Genomic DNA, 22,596 nt, shown 5'->3' on the forward strand with positions numbered 1-22,596 from the left:
AATCTCCTCAAAGGGGTTTTTTTTTTAATTCACACAGACTTCATTGTTTCCCACCAAAATCTGGCAAAGGGATGAAATGTGCTATACAATCCCATGGATAACCAATATAATAATAAAGATCATCATCATTAGCATCAGTACAGGAACCCCCGGTGGCTCAATGGGTTAAACCATTGTGCCGGCAGGACTGCTGACCAAGAGGTCAGTGGTTCAAATCCAGGGAGAATGGGTTGAGCTCCCCCTGTCAGCTCCAGCTCCCCTTGAGGGGGCATGAGAGAAGCCTCCCACAAGGATGGTAAAACCTCAAACATCCAAATATCCCCTGGACAACGTCTTCGCAGACGGCCAATTCTCTCACACCAGAAGCCACTTGCAATTTCTCAAGTCGCTCCTGACACACAAAAAAAGCATCAGTACAGTTTAAGTACAATTATAGTTGTAAGGCTGTGTGTATATGGATGGATGGATAAGGAGGAACCAGTGTAACAGACTATTGCAAACATCAGGATATCATTATATACTGATTAGTTACAATCAAAGTCGGTTCTCTACAGAGTTAGAAAGTATAAGAAATTACAATTCAGTACATTATTATTGCAAGTATGGTTCTTCAGAGCTATTAAAAGTAAAGTGTGTAAAGATAAATTATATTCTCGTCATATATAGTAATACGTGCCCACTTTTATGATATAATTGGCTTTTAGTGGTTTAAATAAATGTGTCATAACATATCTGTATAATAAAAGTGTAGTGCCATATATAACCATTACAAATGTGTACTCAAGCCAATTGAGTGGAGTGAGACTTACTCCCAAGTAAGTGGCATAAGATGGAAGTTAAATTGTCAGCATCTCTGCCCAATCCAAGCACTGTTTACCACCACCCACCAGCAAATATAACAAGATAACATATTCACAAAGATAAGTGTTTCATCTCAAGAATTCTGGTGTTAATTACATTTATATGCTGCCCTCGAAAGTCAGTTTAGCAAAAAATATATTTAAACCAGAATGGAAAATACAGCACATCACTTGAGGATTATAATAAGTTTGGGTGTTTATAGTATTTTTGTCTGTGGTGAGCCTCATCTTTAACAGTTTTAGAGTAAAAGAAAATCTTTAATTTTAAAAACAGCTAAATTGCCAAGCAATTTCAGTTAACATGTTCCCATCAAAAATCTTCAGTTGGAGGCCAGAATTCAGTTAATAACGTACTCCAGTGTAACTGGGTGCTATGCTTCCAATGTGCTTGTTGCAAAAGGAGGTGTTTGGTAACTCTTTCCATAGGGCTGCCATTGTTGTGTACAGTAAAACCTGAAGGTGGGGGAACAGCCAGATTGTAGCTCCAACACTCTGGATGTATCTGGATGTGTTCCATGTGTTCTTGAGGACCAAGGAACAACATTAAGTTTGGGGAAAACTATTATATGTTCCTTTAGGCAATGGTTCTCATTCTGTGGGTCTCCAGATGTTTTGGCCTTCAACTTCCAGAAATCCTAACAGCTGGTAAACTGGCTAGGATTTCTGGGAGTTGTTGACCAAAACACCTGGGGACCCACAAATTGAAAACCACTGCTTTAGAGCAACCCAAACTATTTATGTGAAAATCCCCAGATTTTTTGCACAGTGAAGGAAGTAGCTAGTCAGCGGGAGTAGCTAGTACCATGTGTTGTAAGTACAGTTCAAGAGTTTTAGATGCTGCAAAAGTGATGTAGGATCTCAGCCATAACCTCTGCATATTTGTCCTCTACATTTGGTTATTTGTTTCACCTAAGCTAGTACTTATTTATTCTTTTTTTTTTTTTACAGACACCTGGCTTAAGAGCCCGTCCAAGCCGATTGGAATGGTTTGCAGAAAAGTGTATTGTAAATAATCATGTATGTGTATTGTATAATTTTATATATTTATATTAGCAATTTTAAGCAAGGGTTTTTGCACCACTATGATGTCAGCCAAATTCAGAATAGGGATATGGAAGGAATTCCACAATTTCTGGCACTAATTGCTTTTTAGTCAGGTCTGCAGTTGGCAGTACTCTGCCGCTGTAAGCTGTGTAGTCATTTGCCCTAGCTTTCCAGGATGATCTTCAATTTTCTATCAATTTGCTTGCCTTACTAGCCCTACCCAGCAATTACTTCTGAATTCACAGAAGCTCAGCTTCTACTACCATCTGCAGCAAATGTCCGGTGAGAAGGGAGAAAAGCTATCACTCATTTCCCCCACAAAGCATTTGGGGGGCTCCTTTTTTGTAAATAGGGAATGGAAAAGAAAATATTTATTTCATCCAGTTACTTTGCAAAAGTTTCGTTTTCTGCTTGTTGAATTACTGTAGAATGCAACTGCACAAGATACAGCTTATACCTTTTACAAACTACCCTCATTGTCAAAAATCTGCTCTAGAGGATATTCTTGGGAATGTGTTTAATCAACAAGGCAGAAAGGGAGGTCTGTCGAAGGGAGGTGGGATTGTCCCTTTGGTTCTATTTGCACAAGCAAAAACACTCCTTTCATAGCTAAAACAAATGTAAAACTTGTGAAAATACACAAGTCCCAGAAATAAGAATAGTCCAAGAAAATATTCATCTACCCAGTTATCTGTGTATACTTTAAAATATTGACTGTTTTTGATTAAGTATTCATATGTCAATTTGATACATTGCACGGATCATAGGTCATTAAGTTTTCATATAGACCAGGGTTCCTCAGCTTGTGTTCCCTGGAACCCTAAGATTCCATGAGAAGTCATTCGAGTCTTCATAAAAGCTCATGATGGGGGGGGGGGGGAGCATGTTCTTTAAAAGCGTAGATACAAAAACTTTTATGCAGGTGTGTTTGGAGACCTGAAAATTATCTCAAAAGGTTTTTTTAGGGTAAAAACATTGAGAAGATCTGATGTAAACATATTCTTCTAACTATCCTTATTCCAATTTATTTTTTTCCTTCACAGCCTCTGACATCATGGTTTATAGTAGATGAAAAAGTTGCACGATAGGTGAAATGTCAGAGGTTTTACATTTCTAATTAAGTAAAGAGTGGTTTTATATTTTATATAGATGTTACAAAGGTGATGTTTGTTTCATCCTTTCTTTTAAAGGTTGAACCCCTGGAAACAATGGTAGAACTGACTCAAAAGCTTTTTGAATGTGATAGAGATGAAATGTATTACTACTTATTGAAATCATGCAGTAAGTAAAATTGATTTTATATACTCCTAAATGTTACTTCAGATTTGTCTTTGTCCAAAATAAAAATGGTTTGAGCAACACCAAGAACTACGAGTGATAATGCTGAGAGCAGAGTTTTCTTGTATAGAGTTCTGTTTAACAAGAAAAGGAAAAAGTGGTATTTCTTATTACATCTACGAGCCCAGTTAAATACAGAAATAAAATATGGAATCACCTTGGTTTAAGAGCATAGGAATATGCCTTATAGCAAGTCAGATTAAAAGGCTTTTTAACCAAATGTGCTGTAATCTAGGTGGATGAAGATCAAAGGAAGAAGCTCTTCCCTAAGTTTCTGAAGGAAGGGAATTTATCCCTTTTGTTATTCTGAAAGATCAGATAGTTTATATGGGAAAAGGCAGTGTCTTGATTACCCACTTTTCAGAATACTGAGGGTTTTTATAACCTATACAATTGTGCATGGGGGAAAATCCAGTTAAAGTATTTTAAAGCTAAGTCAGATGTGTTCTGGAAAATCTCGGTCACTTTTAAGCCTGTTTTAGGCTTTCCAGGCTAAAACACATTTTCTGGAAATGAAGAGAACCTGTGTCACATTGTTTCATTTTGGGATATTCCTGAAATGCATACATCCCTCTTATTTTAAGGCTGTTATATGGGATGGGCACATAAACATGGATTAACATCCATGTTTGTTCCCTCCCTTTATGCTGAAAGAAAAAGTCTCCAAGATCCCCAGCCTTTACTTCTCCAAAAAAAAGGAAGGTGGGTGTTCTAAACAATTCCAGTTTTTTATGTATTTTGAAGGAGAGCATTTCCATGCCTATTGTGGTCCACTGTGGATACTAGGAGTGAAGGAGTGGAAATGGAATCCCCTAGGCCTGCCAGAGTTACCTACCTCAGTGCTGAACATGTTATCGACATAGGTTGATGATTAGATTATGGGAATTTTTGCCATGAGTCCCGATTATTGTTGTATTTTGGACATTTTTTCTTTCATATTGTGACCCATGGAAATAATCATTAGTCTAATTCTTTGTTGCATCTCACACAGGTGGTTTGGTTATAAAGGGCATAGCAAACCCAAAATTTGCTTGTATGGCAGGTGTACCCTTTGGTGCAATACCACTGGGAAAGACACATGCTATATCCTGTTTCCCTTATTTATTATCCATTGCTACCATGTTCAGAGACACTCTTAGCTGCTAAACAGTTTGACCTGCATCTTATTGTTAAATGTGAAACATTTGCTCATGTGGTTTCTGTTCTTTTCTTTGACCAATTTCAGGCTTCACTGGCTAGCTTGTTTAAAGGCCTCAACAAAATGTTCCCTCCCTACCCTCTCTGGCCAATTCCCTTGAAATTTCAATTGATAAACTCTTTGGGATAGTATTTACGTATTCAGTTCAACTTTCTAACCACGGGTGAACATTGTGCTTGAGCTGTGTTCCAATTTACTAGTTTACTCTTTCTTTCAGTTTTCAAGTGTTAACTTGAATAGGGAAACAGTCTGTAGTTAGCTTACTTTAGTTGAATGATAATTGAAGGTTTTTGTAAACCATCTATTTGCTTCTGCATAGGTGGTATTTATCTCTTGAGGAGTTCTTTAAAGAAAGTTGCCATTTCCTATCATTGTGTACTGCTAAACCACGTCTCAGAAATTCAAGAATCTTCTGTGTAATTTCTCCCTTGACTGTGAAGTGCTGTCTTGTTTTGCTGTCTAGAAAAGGATTTTAAAAGATGTACCTGTTTGCTATATACATAAATGCTTTCAGTAGAAGATTGCCAAATACTTTGCAGTTTCCCAAGGAATATCACAAAAGCCTTTCATAATCTTACTATTATGTGGGCAACATCTTAGGTGTTAGAGGACAGTGCAGTAAAAGTGAAGAGCCCCATAGTGCAACGTATGTACAGCTCCGGTCCTTCAGAGAGAGGAAATATTATAAAGGCTTTGATCTTGATGTTTCTTGAATAACATCTCCACATGCCATGTGTAGTCCATGATGAGCACTTTGGTGTCAGAGATAAGTGGCTTTATCACTCTGTTCTGTGATGTAGTTCTAAATCTCCTGTAACTGCTTTATATATGAAATGGAATTTACATAAAAATAGGCAAATGTAAGGCTCAAAGAGTATCTTCAGTTGAACCTAGATTTTCATTTGTTAATCTGTGGAAGGCTGGTTATTTATGCTGACCACTTCTGTCCCCCCGTCTGTGTGCCTTGGAAAGGTTTGGGAACCCAAACCAATTGTAAGGGAGGAGGCACCAGGGCTTTGGAAAAAGATCAGAATCAGGAAAAATTGCAGCCCCACCTTTTTTGAATTAGGGAAATTTACCAGAATCTGGTTCTTTAATATTTGCATATTTGTATATTTTAAATTATATGCTAATACTTTTATGTTAAGCCGCTTTGAGTCTCCTTCGGGAGGGACAAAGCAGGGTATAAATAATAATAATAATAATAATAATAATAATAATAATAATAATTTAGTTCTTGTGGGTTTTTTCGGGCTATATGGCCATGTTCTAGAGGCATTTCTCCTGACGTTTCGCCTGCATCTGTGGCAAGCATCCTCAGAGGTGAGGTCTGCTGGAACTGGGAAAAAGGGGTTTATATATCTGTGGAATGACCAGGGTGAGACAAAGGGCTTTTGTAAGTTGGGCTAGGTGTGAATCTTTCAACTGACCACCTAGATTAGCATACAATGGGCTGACTGTGCCTGGAGCAAACTCTTCTTGAAAGGTGATTAGATGTCCCTGCCTGCTTTTCTCTCTGCTGTTTTTGCTGTTGCAATTTTAGAATTTTTTAATACTGGTAGCCAGATTTTGTTCATTTTCATGGTTTCTTCCTTTCTGTTGAAATTGTCCACATGTTTGTGGATTTCAATGGCTTCTCTGTGTAGTCTGACATGGTTGTTGTGAGAGTGGTCCAGCATTTTTGTGTTCTCAAATAAAATGCTGTGTCCAGGTTGGTTCATCAGGTGCTCTGCTATGGCTGATTTCTCTGGTTGGAGAAATAATAATAATATGATTTGAATTTATTTTTCCTCTTTTTAATTTCCTCATTATACCGTACCATCTGCCTGCTTACCTCTTCATTTTTATATAGTATCATGCAGCATTTTCACAGCTTATTAGACCAAGCATCATGGCATACTGTCATTAGTGAAATCTGGGAAATGTAGGGTGGCTGTTAAAATCAAGAAATGACAGTAGAAGATTACCAAATACTTTGCAGTTTCCCAAGGAATATCACAAAGGAGGTGTGATTTTCTCTTGGTTTCTCTACATCAAACTAACATAGCTGGCTCTTTGGAACTGTGTTTGTGGTAACAGATGAATTGTTGTTTCATAGTAATTTAGCAACCTAGTGTTATGAACCCTTCACATCTCCTTATAAGATAGAGAAGCATGGTGTTTTCAATCTGTACTATCTACCTCTTTTGCTTGCAAAAAGAACGTTCAACAGAGAAGTGGCCAAAAAGCACGCTGTATGTGTTATTCATTGCTTGCATTTCATTTTCTCAGCAGCTTTAAGAAAAATGTCAGCAATTTGTTCTCAGTTTACAAATACTAGTTCACCGTAATAAAACAACTGGGCTTCAAAACATAATCTTCCTTCAATAGGAGAGTGTCTTCTCCTTCCCTACAGCATCCTGTCTACCTCCAATTGGTTACTCACACTGACAGCATGTCTGCTGAGAGACGATATCTAAGATGATAAATTTTATCAAACACTGTTGTACAATTCTCTAGTCAGCAAGAAAAGACATAACCAATTTTATCTACTCAGTTGAAGGGAAAGCAGAGTTGTTCAGTGTTACAACAAAGAGAAATCTTACCCATATTTCAAAACTTGCATACCGTACTATGTTTGAGGGTTCTGTTGCTATTTCTGTATTTACAATAAGGATAATTAAGTTGGATTGCCCCATGATTTGCAAAAATGGACACATAGTTCAATACAATAAAGTAAATATTAGAGAGCTACCTATAAAATGTGTATTGCAGTAAGCTTCATCTGCTGCCACCCCATGTCCTTTCCCCCATCAGGTCTGCCCACCCCACCCCCATTTCTCTGCTTTGTGCCATTAGGAGTTGGATTAACGCTCCTGGACTCTGTTTCTCCACGCTGCCGAAACAGAGCCCCCTTGAGTCCTGCTGGAAGTTGCTTTGCGTCATGTGATGGGCTCCATGGGACTCCATTTCGCAGAGTAGAGAAACAGGGAGAAGACTCATCTGATAAGGTTGCAGGTGTCCAGCTTGTTTTGGATGAGTTGCAGTTCCTCTAGGAAATGCAGTTTTCGCCTTCAGAGCATTCTTTCTAAGAAATGTCACTCTTTCTAAGAAATGTCAGAGCTGTTCTCAGTCATTCATGCCATAGTTACTGGTAGCACTGGAAGTAGCACAATCAAAATAAATGTTCCTCTTAGTTCTTGTGTAACCATTTATGAAACAGCACTTGCACTGTCAATATTAGATGTATTTTCATCAAGTACTGTAAATACCATCCCAGGATGACAAAATCATGTAGACGCATAGATGAGGGGGGAGCTGCAATGGTCTAAATGCCTAAATAAAGTAAATAATTATGGAAGTTCCAGTTTTTGACACTGGATTGAATTAATTTTTTTCAGTGGTCACATTTTCAGGAAACAAAACAGTTTTTAAGTTCACAATTTTCTAGACTTTCTACAGTTTGATAAAGTGTGGTGTTTCCATTCTCGTCCAAAGATTGAAAAATGCATATACAGGCAGCCCCCAAGTTAGAAACAAGATAGGTTCTGTAGATTTGTTCTTAAGTTGAATTTGTTTGTAAGACGAAACAGGTACATTTTTAAAGTGTAACTACAGCCCGTTTTAGCTTTGGATCGCTTGAGGAAGGGTTAGCACCCCTGTTTGTGATCGTGTTCAGAATATTTCACCTTATTTTCTTTCTCTATGATCATTGGATTTAGAAAAATGTGGCTTGTTGTGGAAACAAGGATTGGTGATAAAGGTTCAGTGGAGACACCTTTTCCGCATGATAACTCTTTCAGGAGTAGATTTCTCTCACTTCACATTGTCTCAGCCCCATTCTTAACTATGAGTTGTTTGTAAGCCAGATGTTTGTAACTTGGGGACTGTCTGTATTTTCCTCCAAGTTGCCTGTCAATTTATGGTGACCCCATAAATTTCTTAGGGTTTTCTTTGGTAAATAATACAAGTTCCTTCCTTTGAAATATGGCCTATAGAACCTGGCAATCAGCCAAGTACTAACTAGAGCAGTCCCTGCTTACCTTCCATGATCAGACAAGACCTAGTGCCTTTTAGACTATTTAGGCCCTCCTAATGAAAAACATTAGGACAGAAAATAACATTAATTGTGCCAGTGTCTTTGGAGTATTTGTTTGTTTGTTTGTTTTGCTAGAGTTCTTGGAATATTAGACCTATGTATTGTCATCTCCTGCTATATGGAGTGCTTCATTATTGTGTTATATTCCATGAAATGTCTAACTTGCTGGACTTGTTAAAGAGCTGCTTTGCACACAACCATACATGTGAACGTCACTATTTCCTTCTTCCTCTTTTTGCAACTTGTGGAGATCCCGAGGATGCTCCTAAATTTACCATGATTCTGCACATGTTTGTTATGGCTCTCTACAATTTCTGCCTCTAACCGATGAGAAATAAGAGAATATACTGGAGAAAATATTATTTATGTGATGTGCTATATATTAAGTGCATGTGAATACTATATTCAAGTAGCTGCTCTGGATTAGACAAAAAAGAAGAAAATTTTGACATGAAAAATGCATTTGAAGTTAGATTTGTATAAAATAGTTAGTTATAGAAAATGTCAGTGAAAGAATATTTAACTCTTTTCTGGTTTCTTTATTTCCTTATATTCTTCTTTAGAGGAAAGCAATGACTGGCAAAAAGCGGAAGCCGTTTGGACTAAAATGCAGGAAGAAAATATTATTCCACGTGAAAGAACATTGAGGTTGCTGGCAGATATTCTTAAAACTAATAATCAGGAAGCTCCATTTGATGTATCTGAGGTAAATTTGGTTTGGAGGATTTGCAGTGAAATGCATTAAAATCATATTTTATGTTGGATACTCAGTGGGTGTGTATGGGGAGATTGTGCATGTGATGATAGATAATTTAAACTATTTATTTTCTTTTAAAGACTTGGTATGATGAAGCTGTTGAGTCTACCTCGCCTTCACATTCATTGGTTCCTGACCAACCCCTTAATCTTCAAAAAAAACTATTGATCCTCTGCAAAAGGGGTATGCCTGAAGGTAAATTAATTATAACTTTCTTTTTGTTTCTTGGAGAGAAACTGCAAAGACTCTTGGTGTTCCAAAAGCCATTGAGGCTCTGGTACAAAATACTGTACTTTAGAATCTCAGTACAAAAGTTATACCTGGGTTGTTGGTTTTTTTTTTGTTTTTTTTTTCGTGCCATGACATGTAATTCATAATATTACCTTGCTATTGTGAAGAGTAATTTTTGAATAATTTAATATATTAAGATTACTGTCTGAGTGAGTAGGATATTATTGGACCAGAATTTTTTTTTGGCAGCTTTACCTTTTTGCGGTTCAGACTTACACATAACCAGTATTGGAAAACACTTTACTATTTTAAAAAAGTCATTTACTTTTTACTATTCAATTAGGGTAGCAAGAAATAGGTGCAATTGATGTGAATTGACTTACATACATTAAATCTTAAGTGTGTATAGTTTTGTATAGAAATTCCAAATCCTATTCTCTCTCACCAGATATCTGCCAACAAATTAGGGTCATCCATCAATAAAAAGATAGGTGGGCATGGTGTTCCCAAGCATATCTTCCCTGAAGTGATCCCCAAAGTTGATTTTTTTTTTCATGTCAGGAGCAACATGAGAAACCGCAAGTCACTTCTTGTGTGAAAGAATTAGCTGTCTGCAAGGACGTTGCCCAGGGGACACATGGATGTTTGACATTTTACCATTCTTGTGGGAGGCTTATCTCATGTCCCTGCATGGAGAGCTGGAGCTGATAGAGGAAGCTCAAGCCGCTCTCCCCAGATTCGAACTGTCCTGCTGGCACAAGGGTTTAACCCATTGCACTACCAGGAGCACCATTCCCAAAGTGACCCTATCCTTTATGAAGTAAAATCAGAAATGCTCTGCCAACGTAGTTCTGGGAGTGTGAAATGTTTGAAGTCTCTATTGCAAATTGTGCTTTCACATGTGCCAAGTTAAATAGTTTTGCTGGTCTTCCTTTGTAATAGATTGATCAGTTAGATAGCACCTTGTTGCTGAGGCAGAATTTTATCTCCTCTGTGCATGAATAGTTTCCCTGGCAAGGGCATATGTGTTCAGATTGCATGACATAGGCTTACCATTTGTTTATAGGCCTTCTTGAAGCAAGTGACTTCATATGTCTTCAGTCTTAACAAATCAGAAATATATATCTTTCTTCAATTAGATCAGGGTTGTTAAATTCTGTTTTACCAAAGATGGAATCAGCCTTATAGTTGCCTTTGAAGGGCCATTTGTAATTGTAACTGCAGAAGTGTAACTATGTGTCCTGGCATTGAAAGCCTCGGGAGCCACACAGAATGATGGGCCTTGCATTTGACATGTGTGACTAAGAATTACTTCTGTCATCAATATTTTAAGTTTTGTTTAAAATAACAATATGGAGGCAACAGAGAATTAGCTCATATCTCCTAAATTGCAATTCGATCATGACTGAAAGTGTGGATTTGCGTCATTTAGTATGAAAGTACTGTCTGTTATTACTGTAGTTAAAAAACCATATATTTTTATAAATGTAAAACATCACAGAACATATTAAATATTTATAATCATTGTTCAGAGAGAGAGAGAGAGACTAGAATTGCATGAGTGCAACATTTAAGCTTATATTCTAAATTATTGAAATAGTTGCTCAGTTCTCTATAATTTCATGAACACCAGAGCATGTATGTTAAGCAAAGTGAAACAATTTGAAAGACTAGACTGCACATATTATCTAGATATGCTTCATGATACAAGTTGTTCTGTCTCTCATAAACATAAACCACGACAGAACAGCTTGTATCATGAAGCATATCTAGGTTTCACTTCATTTTGTGTGGTGCTGTGCATTTTCAAATACACACTGAATTCCACAAAAATTCAAGTGACTCAGTCAATTTTAGAGATTGTAGTACATGTAAAATATTGCAAATAGGACTTCTTTTTGTCAAATTAATCAGCGGAGGTTTTTTCAGATATATACCATTATTTTTGAAAGAATATATTACAGAACAGGTGAATGTTTCAACTGGATGTTTACAGTTGCATAATCCTGTTCACAAAAGTAAATGACTGAAAAGTGCGGTTACCTTTTTTCCCTTTTTTTTGGTAATGTCTTTTCACTAACTGACAGTTATTGTGAATGTGTGAAATAAAACTGTTAATCAGTCAAATAAATGCAGTTTTAGTTTACTTGTTAAATATCTGTATATTTGTAAATTGTATGTTTCCCTGTAAATCTTGTCGTAGCCAAATAATTTGATCTCCTAATACTGAAAACACTGCCAATGCTGCTATGATACAATTTCAGACATTGCAACCCCCTACTACAGAATTAAGGATTGCATTAAAATAATATGTGTATGCTGTCAAAATAGATACACAGGAGAAGTTTGCTGGTGAACACTAAAAGGGCAGTTTTGAAGATGGCTGGTGCATAATGTGTTCCTTACTTAAGACCCTCAACCTTTTTTTTACTCTAAAGTAACATTTGAGTTGCTAAAATTGTATAAAAGATTTTTGCAGTTTCGCAGAAAAGAGCATTAATTTGAACCTAGAAAACAGCCAGTTTCTTAAATACTGCTTTAGTCTGTAGGAAGAAAAGAGGAATGGATTTGTTTTAAATGCTCTTTATAAAGAAGGGAGAGATTAATGTTCTTGTGTGCCACTTCAGTAAAAGCTGACACATCAATTGTGTGATTAATTCTCTTTGCAGAAGCATACAATATTTTACTAGAAGCAGAAAAGAAGGATATTGTGTTTCAAGGACTTGGTTATTCCAATCTTATAAGAGCGCTGCTAGGCAAGGGTCATCTTGAAAAAGCACTCAAAGTAAAAAACATGTAAGTTTTTTTCCGTACATTTTTCCTATCTTCATTTGTGCATTTTTAAGAGTGCATAAAAATTATTGCATACTTTACTTTCAGGTGAAATATCCATTTCCTAATAGAAAAATGGTCTGGCATGGGAGCAGAATAATGCATTGGCCTTTCAGACATGCCATATGTTGTGTGTCAAAAAGAGGTTGGCATTCTGGGGTCATTTTGCAGCTAATGGTGCATCGCAGTTCAGTCATACACTTCATACACTTAACAATTTAACAAATGCACATGTCAACCAAATACTGTTCACCTCTTGTGGGTGGGTAATGCTGAAGGTTCCAAGACCAGAAACAGAATAATGCTAGTATGGCTTTTTAGGAAATGAATTGACAGAATTGTAGAGGAAGGAGAAATGCCATTTAATGTAGTGAGCAATTCTGCATTGTGCATGAACTGTTCCTTCCACGTTATATTCCGTTCAGCGTTCCACAGAATGCAGTTGTGTTAGTATAATCAATGAAGCTATACAGGTTGTCTGGCCATATGAACAAGTCACATTATATGAATAATTTAGTGTTTTGTGTTTTTAACAAAAAAACAAATTTTGAATGCTTAAACGCTTGGTTTAAAAACTTTCTATGTCATGAATTTTTGGTGGGGGAGTTGTTTAATTTTGTTCTAAAATACCTATAAATTGAAACTAGTTCCATTATTTAGTATTTATACAAATAAAACAGATGTGTCTTCTGGGCATAATTCTGGAGACAAAATGTATTCATACAAGTAGGAAGCAGACATATGCACACACCCCAAGAACTGGATGTAAAATCATGAGAGATTACCTCTTTTTTCTGCATATACAAATGTGTGTTGTACAACTTTGCCACAAACAAAATGCCTTCGACTTGTAGGAGCACCATGGATGTGTGGGACACTGCACATCTAAAACAGAATTTTCTGGGTACTGTTTAATTTCTTTCACAGTCTGTACATGTTCAGGATTACCTAAAACCAGTTTCATCCAGGCTGGGGTCCTTCACACATTTTGGCTTTGATAATTCCACAGTATTGGCCACAGGAATGGAGTCCAGAACACCAGGAGCTTACCAAAGTATGGAAGTCCGATCTAGAAAAACCGCCCTCTTGCTCATGGACAGCACCATTTGGACTTTCATGATCACTACATGATTTGCTGATGACATGTGCTAGCAAATAAAAAATAGAAGATGGTCAATGAAACTATATGAAATCTTTGTCAGGTGTCACTCACACCTTATTTGTACATCCACATATATTGACATTGAGCCTTCTAAAGATAAATTTCAAAAGAAAAATAAAGTTTATTATTTAAATCCTGCACTATACAAGATACAGCACAGTTAAAAAGCAGTTTAGAAAAAGTTAAAATAATTTAATGTCAGCTTTGGAATTCCCTCCTTATCAGCTTTAATATTACCTCTAAGTGAAAAGTTACAGATTGTTATGTCCCCCGTTATATCTCCTCTCTGGTGATGCTGTTTCTGTTTGTAACTCATCCCAGTATCTATAGTTAGTTCTAATGAAAGTTTAATAAAATGAACTAACCATGTTTATAAAGATTGAAATATAGTGGAACCTGAAGTTTCTAATCTACTCTCTTTTTTGCCATAGTGGAAAGGGCAGTGGCCACGGAATTGATACACAAGATCTGAGGCTTGTACACATAACTGGATTGGGAAGAGTGACTTTCCAGATATTTCCAGAAATTGTCTGCTTGCAAACCACAGCATTTTTTCAGTATTAACTACATAGCAAAAACTGGTGTTGGTTGCAGTTCAACAACTGGGGAGTCGCACCTTGCACACCCTTCTGTTATATCATATATCATAGCATTATATCAGAAATGGAACAAATGAAATGATGTGAATATAAAAACAGTTGAAGCATAAATACTTTTTTTCAAACAAGCTGTCAGTTTTACATCAAAGAGGAGTGTGGCCTTAGATTTTCAAACAGTTGATCTTCCTTTGTTGTTTTCGGAAGAGCCAAACGTAGCAAAGAGATACCTCTATAGTTATTGTTGTTTTGTAGATTTTGTATTTTATTGTATTTTGCTGCATGGCCAACACTGCTACTCCTGAATATATCTTCAAATGCGCAGAGTGTATCAGAACAAAGGATTTTCATGATAATGACCGTAGTTCTGAAGCATGATTCACTTATAACAAATCAACATTTGCAAGGCTTTCTAAACAGACTGATTTTGCTTCTGTGAAGTGTAGCTGAAGCATCTGCTGCAGAATCCACTGGAAACACTTCACAAGTTCATTTAAATGTCTAAAAACAACCACTAAGTGATGTTCCGAAAACTTTTACTGTATTGAGCTAAATATTGCGGTCTCGAATATGGGGTTGGGACCCCCCAGTTTAAGCAGGGCTGTAGACTGTATTCTGAAAGCACTGGCAAAACCACCTCTAAAGGTTTTTTTGCTTGTGGAATTAATACACGATAGGTGACTTGTCTCACATGCATGCACATACACTTGAATGCACGTAAACATGAAGCAACACATTAGGGAAAAGATTAAAATGTTTCAGTATATGTCAATAACAGGAAAGTCCACAGTGATGTATTGGAGAAGTTTGCCTCATTTTACAATATTGATAAAATAACTCGTGGTTTAGTGTGGTTGTTCACCAAGGTGGTCGTTTTTAAATCTATAGCATTTGGTATCAGAAGTAGAATATTTTAAATGCAAACTCTTTTCAGAAGACATATGTTTTTAGAAGCTTCTGGTCATTTAGGAGCATTTGGCTCTTGTAGGACATTGATGAATTTTAGGTACAGTTCCAAAATAGAAATGTAGTAGTATTGGAATGAGGGATTAGTTCTGTAATAGTGGCTAACATCTATTTAATCACACTAAAGATTGCAAGATTGGAGAAAGTAAATCCTTTGTTATATGTAATTTACAGTCTCATGCATGAATTGTTGACTTAAGCGCTTTGACAGATGGGACAAAAGGAAAAAAGCGGAACTGAGCAATGGGTGCTTAGGCAGGGATTAAGGGGATTGGTTGAGAGAGTAAGAAAATCCGGAGTCCACTGACTGCATTTGCTGGGCCCAGAGGCTGAAAGTGACTGAGAGGATAGTCATATTGTGAACTGAATGAAGGATTTTCTTGGGATTGATGAGAATAATTTAGCAATGACCCTGCTTACCTCCCAATCCGCTCAACTCATAAATTCAAGTAGGTAGGCTGCTCAGTTGTTTGCCACAAGATGATCACTATGGTTTATCTTGATTGTTGATATGGCAAATGGCAGTCCTATACCAGCTTTGGCCAGAGGAAATGATCTAACCTAGAAAATGAACCTTGTAATGTTATCCAGAGATATTAAGAGAGAAAATTCTAAATTTCATTATGAATATTCTAGGCTTTTCAAAGCACGCACAGAAAGAGAAAAAGACTTTTTGGTTAATCTGCTCAGAGTGTATGTTTCTTGAAAGGCTTTAACCAATATTATTAAATCCAAGTTTTTGTTGTTGCTATATACCTGTGAAAGGTTTTGTGTGGGTTTTTTTTCTTGTAAAGGATACAGAACTGATGAATGATGAATTTTAGTTTTTACGGCATGGTGGCAATACATTGAAGATTTTTTTTAAAAAAAAACTGTATGCATCTACATGACAGAAATTTGAAAATTAAATCAGCCAAATGATACGGTGTTGGTTCATAATATCCTTTTAGTTTATATTTAAAATATACAGTGCTGAAAATAAATGTTTCATTTTTATTTCAGAAAGAATAGTTTTACATTTTATAATTATGGTGACTGTTTTAAAAGGAGGAAAAAAGTATCCCGCTTAGGATATGGCAGAACAATGCCGGGCATGCAGTTATTTTAGTCATCTAATATGTCAGCATTCAAGAATCTGAACCGATTGTTTAAAAAAAATCTTGTACTTTGTTTCTTTTGTTGCTCATTTCCAACTTTGTCATCTGTCAGAATGCACAAAAAAATTATCCTTCTATAACCATTGACAGGATAACACAAAAGCTGTCTCCAGGTCGATATTTTGCAGCAATATTTTTAACATACGAACAGTAGTTTTTATAATTTCACCTTGGTGCTCAACCATTTATTATCGTATCAGAAGCATGTCAGTAATTCCTTTCTAAATGTCTGCTTCTTTTAGCGCTGAGACCCACATCAAGGGCTTCGTGCTGAACGATGCTGCCAGCAGCCTCCTCATCATAACGCAAGTTAGGCGGGATTATTTGAAAGGTATGTCACAATGCTTGACCTTTACGTCACATTAATGCCTCTGCAGATTTTTCTTGTAACGCCCTTCGAATACTTGGATAAAGGAGTCCATTTAGCAAATTACCTGCTTATCAAGCGCCTTTTGTGGTAGCTGAGAGACGTAAATTACTGTACATGCATTTATAATACAGCTTGAATATGAATGTACTTGTCATTTGACCACTTAGTCCAGTTTCCGTTCCATTTAACACAAGATGGGTTTTCTTAAGATGAATCACTGCTCTTCAGACATGCAAAATTTGTGCTCCAGAACGAGAGAAACTACAGGCTTTCAAGTGCGTTAAAATTCACAGCACAAGTCATTTTGCTTTAGAAATTAACATACCTTAGAGCATCTGAAACAATTCCCAGCAGTTTGTTCCTGCACATTGTGTTGGTAGTACAAGATATCAAGTGAGTTAAATTGAGTGTTAAATGTGCATGGTTGTGCACTAAATGATTATAATATTGATTTTAAAAAACCTTAATCTAATACTTTTTAATAGTTTACATTACCCAAAGCAATGAAATATACATTGTGCATTTGCGCTCAACAGTCCTATCTCAGCGTTGGCTGAGCAAAATAACTGCCTAGAAATGCAATGGTGAACAGCTCTATTTGTTAATCAGTTTCCTTCTTTGCACATAAAGTTGTCTGACATCAATAATGAGGCCCTTTAAAAAACTGAACATACCAGTTTTATAGGAACAAAACAAGGCTACCTGAAGTTCATAAGGCTGACCATAATGAAAACTCATTCACACAATGCAAGGTGTTTTTTTTTAATATCCTGAATGAGTGGGATTTTTTAGTAATATAAGTAGGTAATTGGGATTTTTTAAGTATTATTTTGTTTGAGACATTGTTTTAACAAAATAATGCATTCTAGGAAGGCTATTGTCCAAATATTCAGCATTATTGAGTTTCCTGTCAAAGAATGCATCACAGTATAAATAGTGGAATGTTCTTAATACCAGTTTCACTTTCATACAAATGCTGTATAAAAAAGATTCAGAACTGTACCATAGCTCTGACTTTAATCTGTCCAATTTCCTTCTTGTTAAGTTGTCATCCACTCTTCCAGATTTACATTTGTTCTAGGAGCTGGGAACATTGAATCAAGGTCATATTGGGAACATGTGCTTGAATTCTTGATAAACCTGAATCCTATGATTAAATAACCTAATTCTCTGATGGAGATATATTTTCACACATAACTGAACACTATAGGCAGATTCCATTTCTTTTATACTTGTATCCAAGTAGTCATCTTGAATGCAAATTGTTACATGGTTTAACTTCATGTTGTTGTTGTTAATTTGTCCATCAAGTTGACTTTGATGTATGATGATCCTTTAAATGAAAAACCTCAAAGTCCCCTGTTATCAACAGTCCTATCTCAGGTCTTGCAAACTTAAAACTACGACTTCATTGACTAAAGCAACCAGTTATAATACTGCCATCTTTTCCTTTTCCTTCTACTTAACCAAGCATTATCACCATTTCCCTCTGAGTCATTTTATCTCATCATATCTGTAAATACAATGACCTCAGTTTAGTTATTTTAGCTTCTAATGAAAGTTCATACTTGATTCCATCTAGGACTCATTCATTTGTCTTTTTTGCAGTCCCTGATATCTGTGTAACCCTTCCAGCACACATTTGAAATGAGTTCATTATCTTCCTATCAATTCTCTTAATTGCCTGGCATTGACAACCATACATAGAAATCAGAAATACTATCGCTTAAGTGATTCTGATTTTAGTATTTAATGGTATGTTTTTTTCACCAGAGGTTCTTACCTTGTTTCTTTGTAGCTGCCTTTCCAACTCGTAGCTTTCTTCTGATTTCTTGATTACAGTCTTCATTTTGGTTAATGACTGAACCAAGATATAGAAAATATTTAACAGTTTCAATGTCTTCATTGTCTACTTCTCCTTCAAAACTTCCCCTTTTTTGTCTTACTTTTCAAAGCAGCATTCATTTATTTCACTTATCCAGGTTTCTGCCCTTACGTAATATTTGAGTTCTACCTCTAATTGAATAAATACTAAATTTATGTAAAACGTTAGACTTTACTCCAGAGAAGCACTAACACCCCAAACATCAACACAAGATATTGCAAAAACAGACCTTGTAAATCTTGTTAATAACTCTCCAAATGGCCTTATCAGCACATCCAGGAAAAAGCAACTCAAATCCATCATGTCTTAGGAACTCTCTCCCTAAGAACATCAGGTTGGCCACCTCCTTCCTGTCCTTTAGAAGACAATTAAAGACTTGGTGTTTGATTATTGGAAAGAAACCTAAGATATTTGCGATATTGGATTTATTTACTCTGACTTGGATTTGGTTTTAATTAGCATGTTTAATTTATCATTTAATGAACTATATAATGTGTTTTTAATTATTTTTAATGTTTTAAATGTATTTTTTTTAATTGTTTATATGCTGATGCTTGTGTGAGGCCGCCCTGAGTCCCCCTTCGGGGAGAGAAGGGCAGGGTAGAAATGCATTAAATAAATAAATAAATTAGAAGGCAGGAGCAAACAAATAAGACAAAGCAAACAAGGGCTGCTTTCAATGCAATTTTCGTGCTTCTTGGCAGAGGGTTGGACTGCGTGGCCCACATGGTTTTTTCCCCCAACTCTATGATTCTATGATTTCAAGACATACTAGGCAAGAGTCTGTTAAAAACCCATCACATCTTTGGATCTCTTGGACATTTCTTTTATCTTTTTGCTCCATTTCTGACAACAATAGAGTTTTGGAACTTTCTGCTTAAAGCTGTTCTGCCAAGCCTTGTATGTACTTGATAGGGTATCTTTTTCTCTCTGATCCTCATTGTTTTAAAATAGTAAAGCCATTTTTGGATTTTTTAGAACAGTGATTCTCAACTGGTGGGTCCCCAGATGTTTTGGCCTTTAACTCCCAGAAATCCTAACAGCTGGTAAACTGGCTGGGATTTCTGTGACTCGTAGGCCAAAACACCTGGGGACCCACAGGTTGAGAACCACTGCCTTAGATAGATCTGATTTTAAAACATGAAGAGATTTGGAAGAGTAAACAGATGCTTAACATAGGAAATGAAAAGTTCAATCACAAGTGTTAGCTATAGTGTCTGGATAGACATAATCACCGCTTTGAGTCTTTGTTAAAGAGAAAAAGCGGCATCATAATAGTAACAACAACAAGGAACATTGTCACTTGAAATCAGCTGTCAGTGCTGTCATTCATGAATATTTATTTGTATGTGTATATGTTTTTCCATCTTGGTACTTGAAACAAAAATCAAAGAAGAATATATATTAACAATCATAGGCTCCTCACTTCAAATTTGAAGAAGTAGAAATCTAGAACATTTCCCTGTAAGCAAATGATCCAAATTTGTCCCCATGACTTTTTTTGTCAATATGTTGATGTGCTTTGCATTTTCACACACACATACACACATAAAAACTTGGAAGGATAGAAGAGGCTTGGAAGGGTTAAAGTAGAAATTGTATTGTCAAAGGCTTTCATGGCTGGAATCACTGGGTTGTTGTAGGTTTTTTGGGCTATATGGCAATGTTCTAGAAGCATTCTCTCCTGACGTTTTGCCTGCACCTATGGCAGGCATCCTCAGAGGTTGTGAGGTCTGTTGGAAACTAGCAAAATGGAATTTATATATCTGTGGAATGTCTGGGGTAGGAGAAATAACTTGTTGTCTGTTGGAGTTAGGTATGAATGTTTCAATTGGCCACCTTAGCATTTGATGGCCTGACAGTTTTTAGTTGTGGCTTGTTAGTGCCTGGATGAATCCTTTGTTGACAGGTGATTAGCTGTCCCTGATTGTTTCTTGTTTGGAGTTCCTCTGTGTTTGAGTGTTGTTCTTTATTTTCTGTTTTTTTAAATACTGGTAGCCAGATTTTGTTCATTTTCATGGTTTCTTTCTTTTTGTTATAATTGTCCACATGCTTGTGGATTTCAATGGCTCCTCTGCATAGCCGGACATGGTAGTTGTTAGAGTGGTCCAGCATTTCTGTGTTTTCAAATAATATGCTATGTCCAGGTTGGTTCATCAGGTGCTCTGCTATGGCTGACTTCTCTGGTTGAAGTAGTCTGCAGTGCCTTTCATATTCCTTGATTCGTGTTTGGGCAATGCTGCGTTTGGTGATCCCTATGTAGACTTGTCCACAGCTGCATGGTATACAGTAAACTCCTGTAGAGACAAGAGGATCCCCCTTGTCCTTTGCTGAATGTAGCATTTGTTGGATTTTCTTAGTGGGTCTGTAAATAGTTAGTAAGTTGTGTTTCCTCATCAGCTTCCCTATGCGGTCAGTGGTTCTCTTGATGTATGGCAAGAACACTTTTCCTCAGGGTGGATCTTGTTTTTACTCTCGTGGCTTGTTCTCGGTCTTGCAGCTCTTCGGATATCTGTGGTGGAATATTTATTATTTATTTAAAACTTTTATATCCCGATCTTCTCTACCTTTGCAGAGGGACTCAGACCGGTTAACAGCAAAGATTCAATGCTAACACTGAAAATCAAAAACATAATACACAACATTAAGTTACCAATTACATTACATAAATTACATAAAATTACATAAAAGCCGTTGGCCAGGATTAAATTGTATCCAACTCAGTCCGTATGTTCAGTCCATATATTGTGATCAGTACCATTAGTCGATTGTCGGTCTCAGACATCATTCCACAAAAGCTTTGTTGCACAGCCAGGTTTTCACTAGCTTCCTAAAGGTCAGTATCCATTGGCCTGTAAAGCCCAGTTTAGGTGGTTCAGTTTGTCTTGGAGGAGGTGGGGTTCATAGATTAAAAGTCGAGATTAAAGTGAAATGTACAATAACAATGACCTGTTTGCAATAATATGCTATTCATTTTATATGTCTTTTCCAAACTGTAATCAAAATATTGTTTATATATTTGGTTTCTTGAAATAGTTAAAATACTACTAATTTCAGAGAATGCAAGCAATAGCTTTGAATTTTCTTTCAAAGAAAAATGGTCAGATATGAGAATTTAGCTAGATGGTAACAGCATACTTTCCTTCTGCCTTTTCATTTTGCTGTTGGCTTAATGAAAAATAGAGCCTACTTTTTAGCAAGAGAGCATTCACAATATATTAATACCATAACAGCATGACCATGTATTCATGTATTTATATTGTTATAATATATATAACTTGTTTTCATAATTTCTAATCCATATTTCCTTACTGTCATTTTATGTTTGCCAATGTCAATATAATTAAGTGTCAAAAATAGTCCCCGCCATTACTTTTCAAATCATACAATTATTGATTTTGACTTTTTATCGGATCTTAGTTAAGCCCAGGAAGAAGAATCTTTGTCATTATTTTCAATAATGTTACAGCAACTTGTAAAACCAGATGAAAAGAAAATAACCAAGAATATTCATAGCTTTAAAACCATCAATTACCAACACTTCGCAGGAGTCTGCTGACTTCCATGCTGAGTCAAAGGCCTCTCCAATTCATCATTCTGTTCCCACAGTTGACATCCAGATATGTGCAATAAACCTTTAACCAGGATATAGATACAGTAGCCCTTTTCCACTATCGTTTCCTAGCAACTTCAAATCAGAAGTATGTTTCCTCTGATCCTGGAAAAAAAAATAGAACCATCATTACTATTAGGCATTTTCCTCTGTAAATTATTTAACCAGTTCAAATTGGCAGTTAAAATTACATCTTTGTGGCAGGAAATTTCATAGTTTAAGCATGAAATGATGCAAAGAAATGCTTGCTTCTTTCGGTCAGGAATCTTCTGCCATTGAACAAACTGGGACTCTGGCATTATGAGAGTGAGAATAACTTCTCCCTGTCTACTTCTCCACATTAGCATGATTTTAAATATTCCTCTTTTTTTAATTCTACCTAAGCTAATGATCCCCAAACATTGCAATTTTTCATTTCTAAGGTACAGTTGCCCAAACTGTACATAGCACCCTTACTTCTCACTGTCATACCTTTATATAGATGTGTTGCATGAATCTCAGCAAATGAG

General features: G+C 36.3%; 1 protein-coding gene across 1 annotated transcript in view; it reads left to right on the plus strand.

Moving 5' to 3' along the window:
• Positions 1-22,596, plus strand: part of LRPPRC (leucine rich pentatricopeptide repeat containing) — a 133,381-nt gene that overhangs the window by 87,069 nt on the left and 23,716 nt on the right. The window contains exons 26-31 of the mRNA XM_060754387.2: positions 1,809-1,877; positions 3,095-3,185; positions 9,082-9,224; positions 9,356-9,470; positions 12,176-12,302; positions 16,462-16,550. Coding sequence (XP_060610370.2) covers positions 1,809-1,877; positions 3,095-3,185; positions 9,082-9,224; positions 9,356-9,470; positions 12,176-12,302; positions 16,462-16,550 — 634 coding nt within the window. The remainder of the gene's footprint in view (positions 1-1,808; positions 1,878-3,094; positions 3,186-9,081; positions 9,225-9,355; positions 9,471-12,175; positions 12,303-16,461; positions 16,551-22,596) is intronic.

This window comes from Anolis sagrei, chromosome 1, assembly GCF_037176765.1.
Source record: "Anolis sagrei isolate rAnoSag1 chromosome 1, rAnoSag1.mat, whole genome shotgun sequence".
In the NCBI taxonomy this organism is placed as follows: domain Eukaryota; kingdom Metazoa; phylum Chordata; class Lepidosauria; order Squamata; family Dactyloidae; genus Anolis; species Anolis sagrei.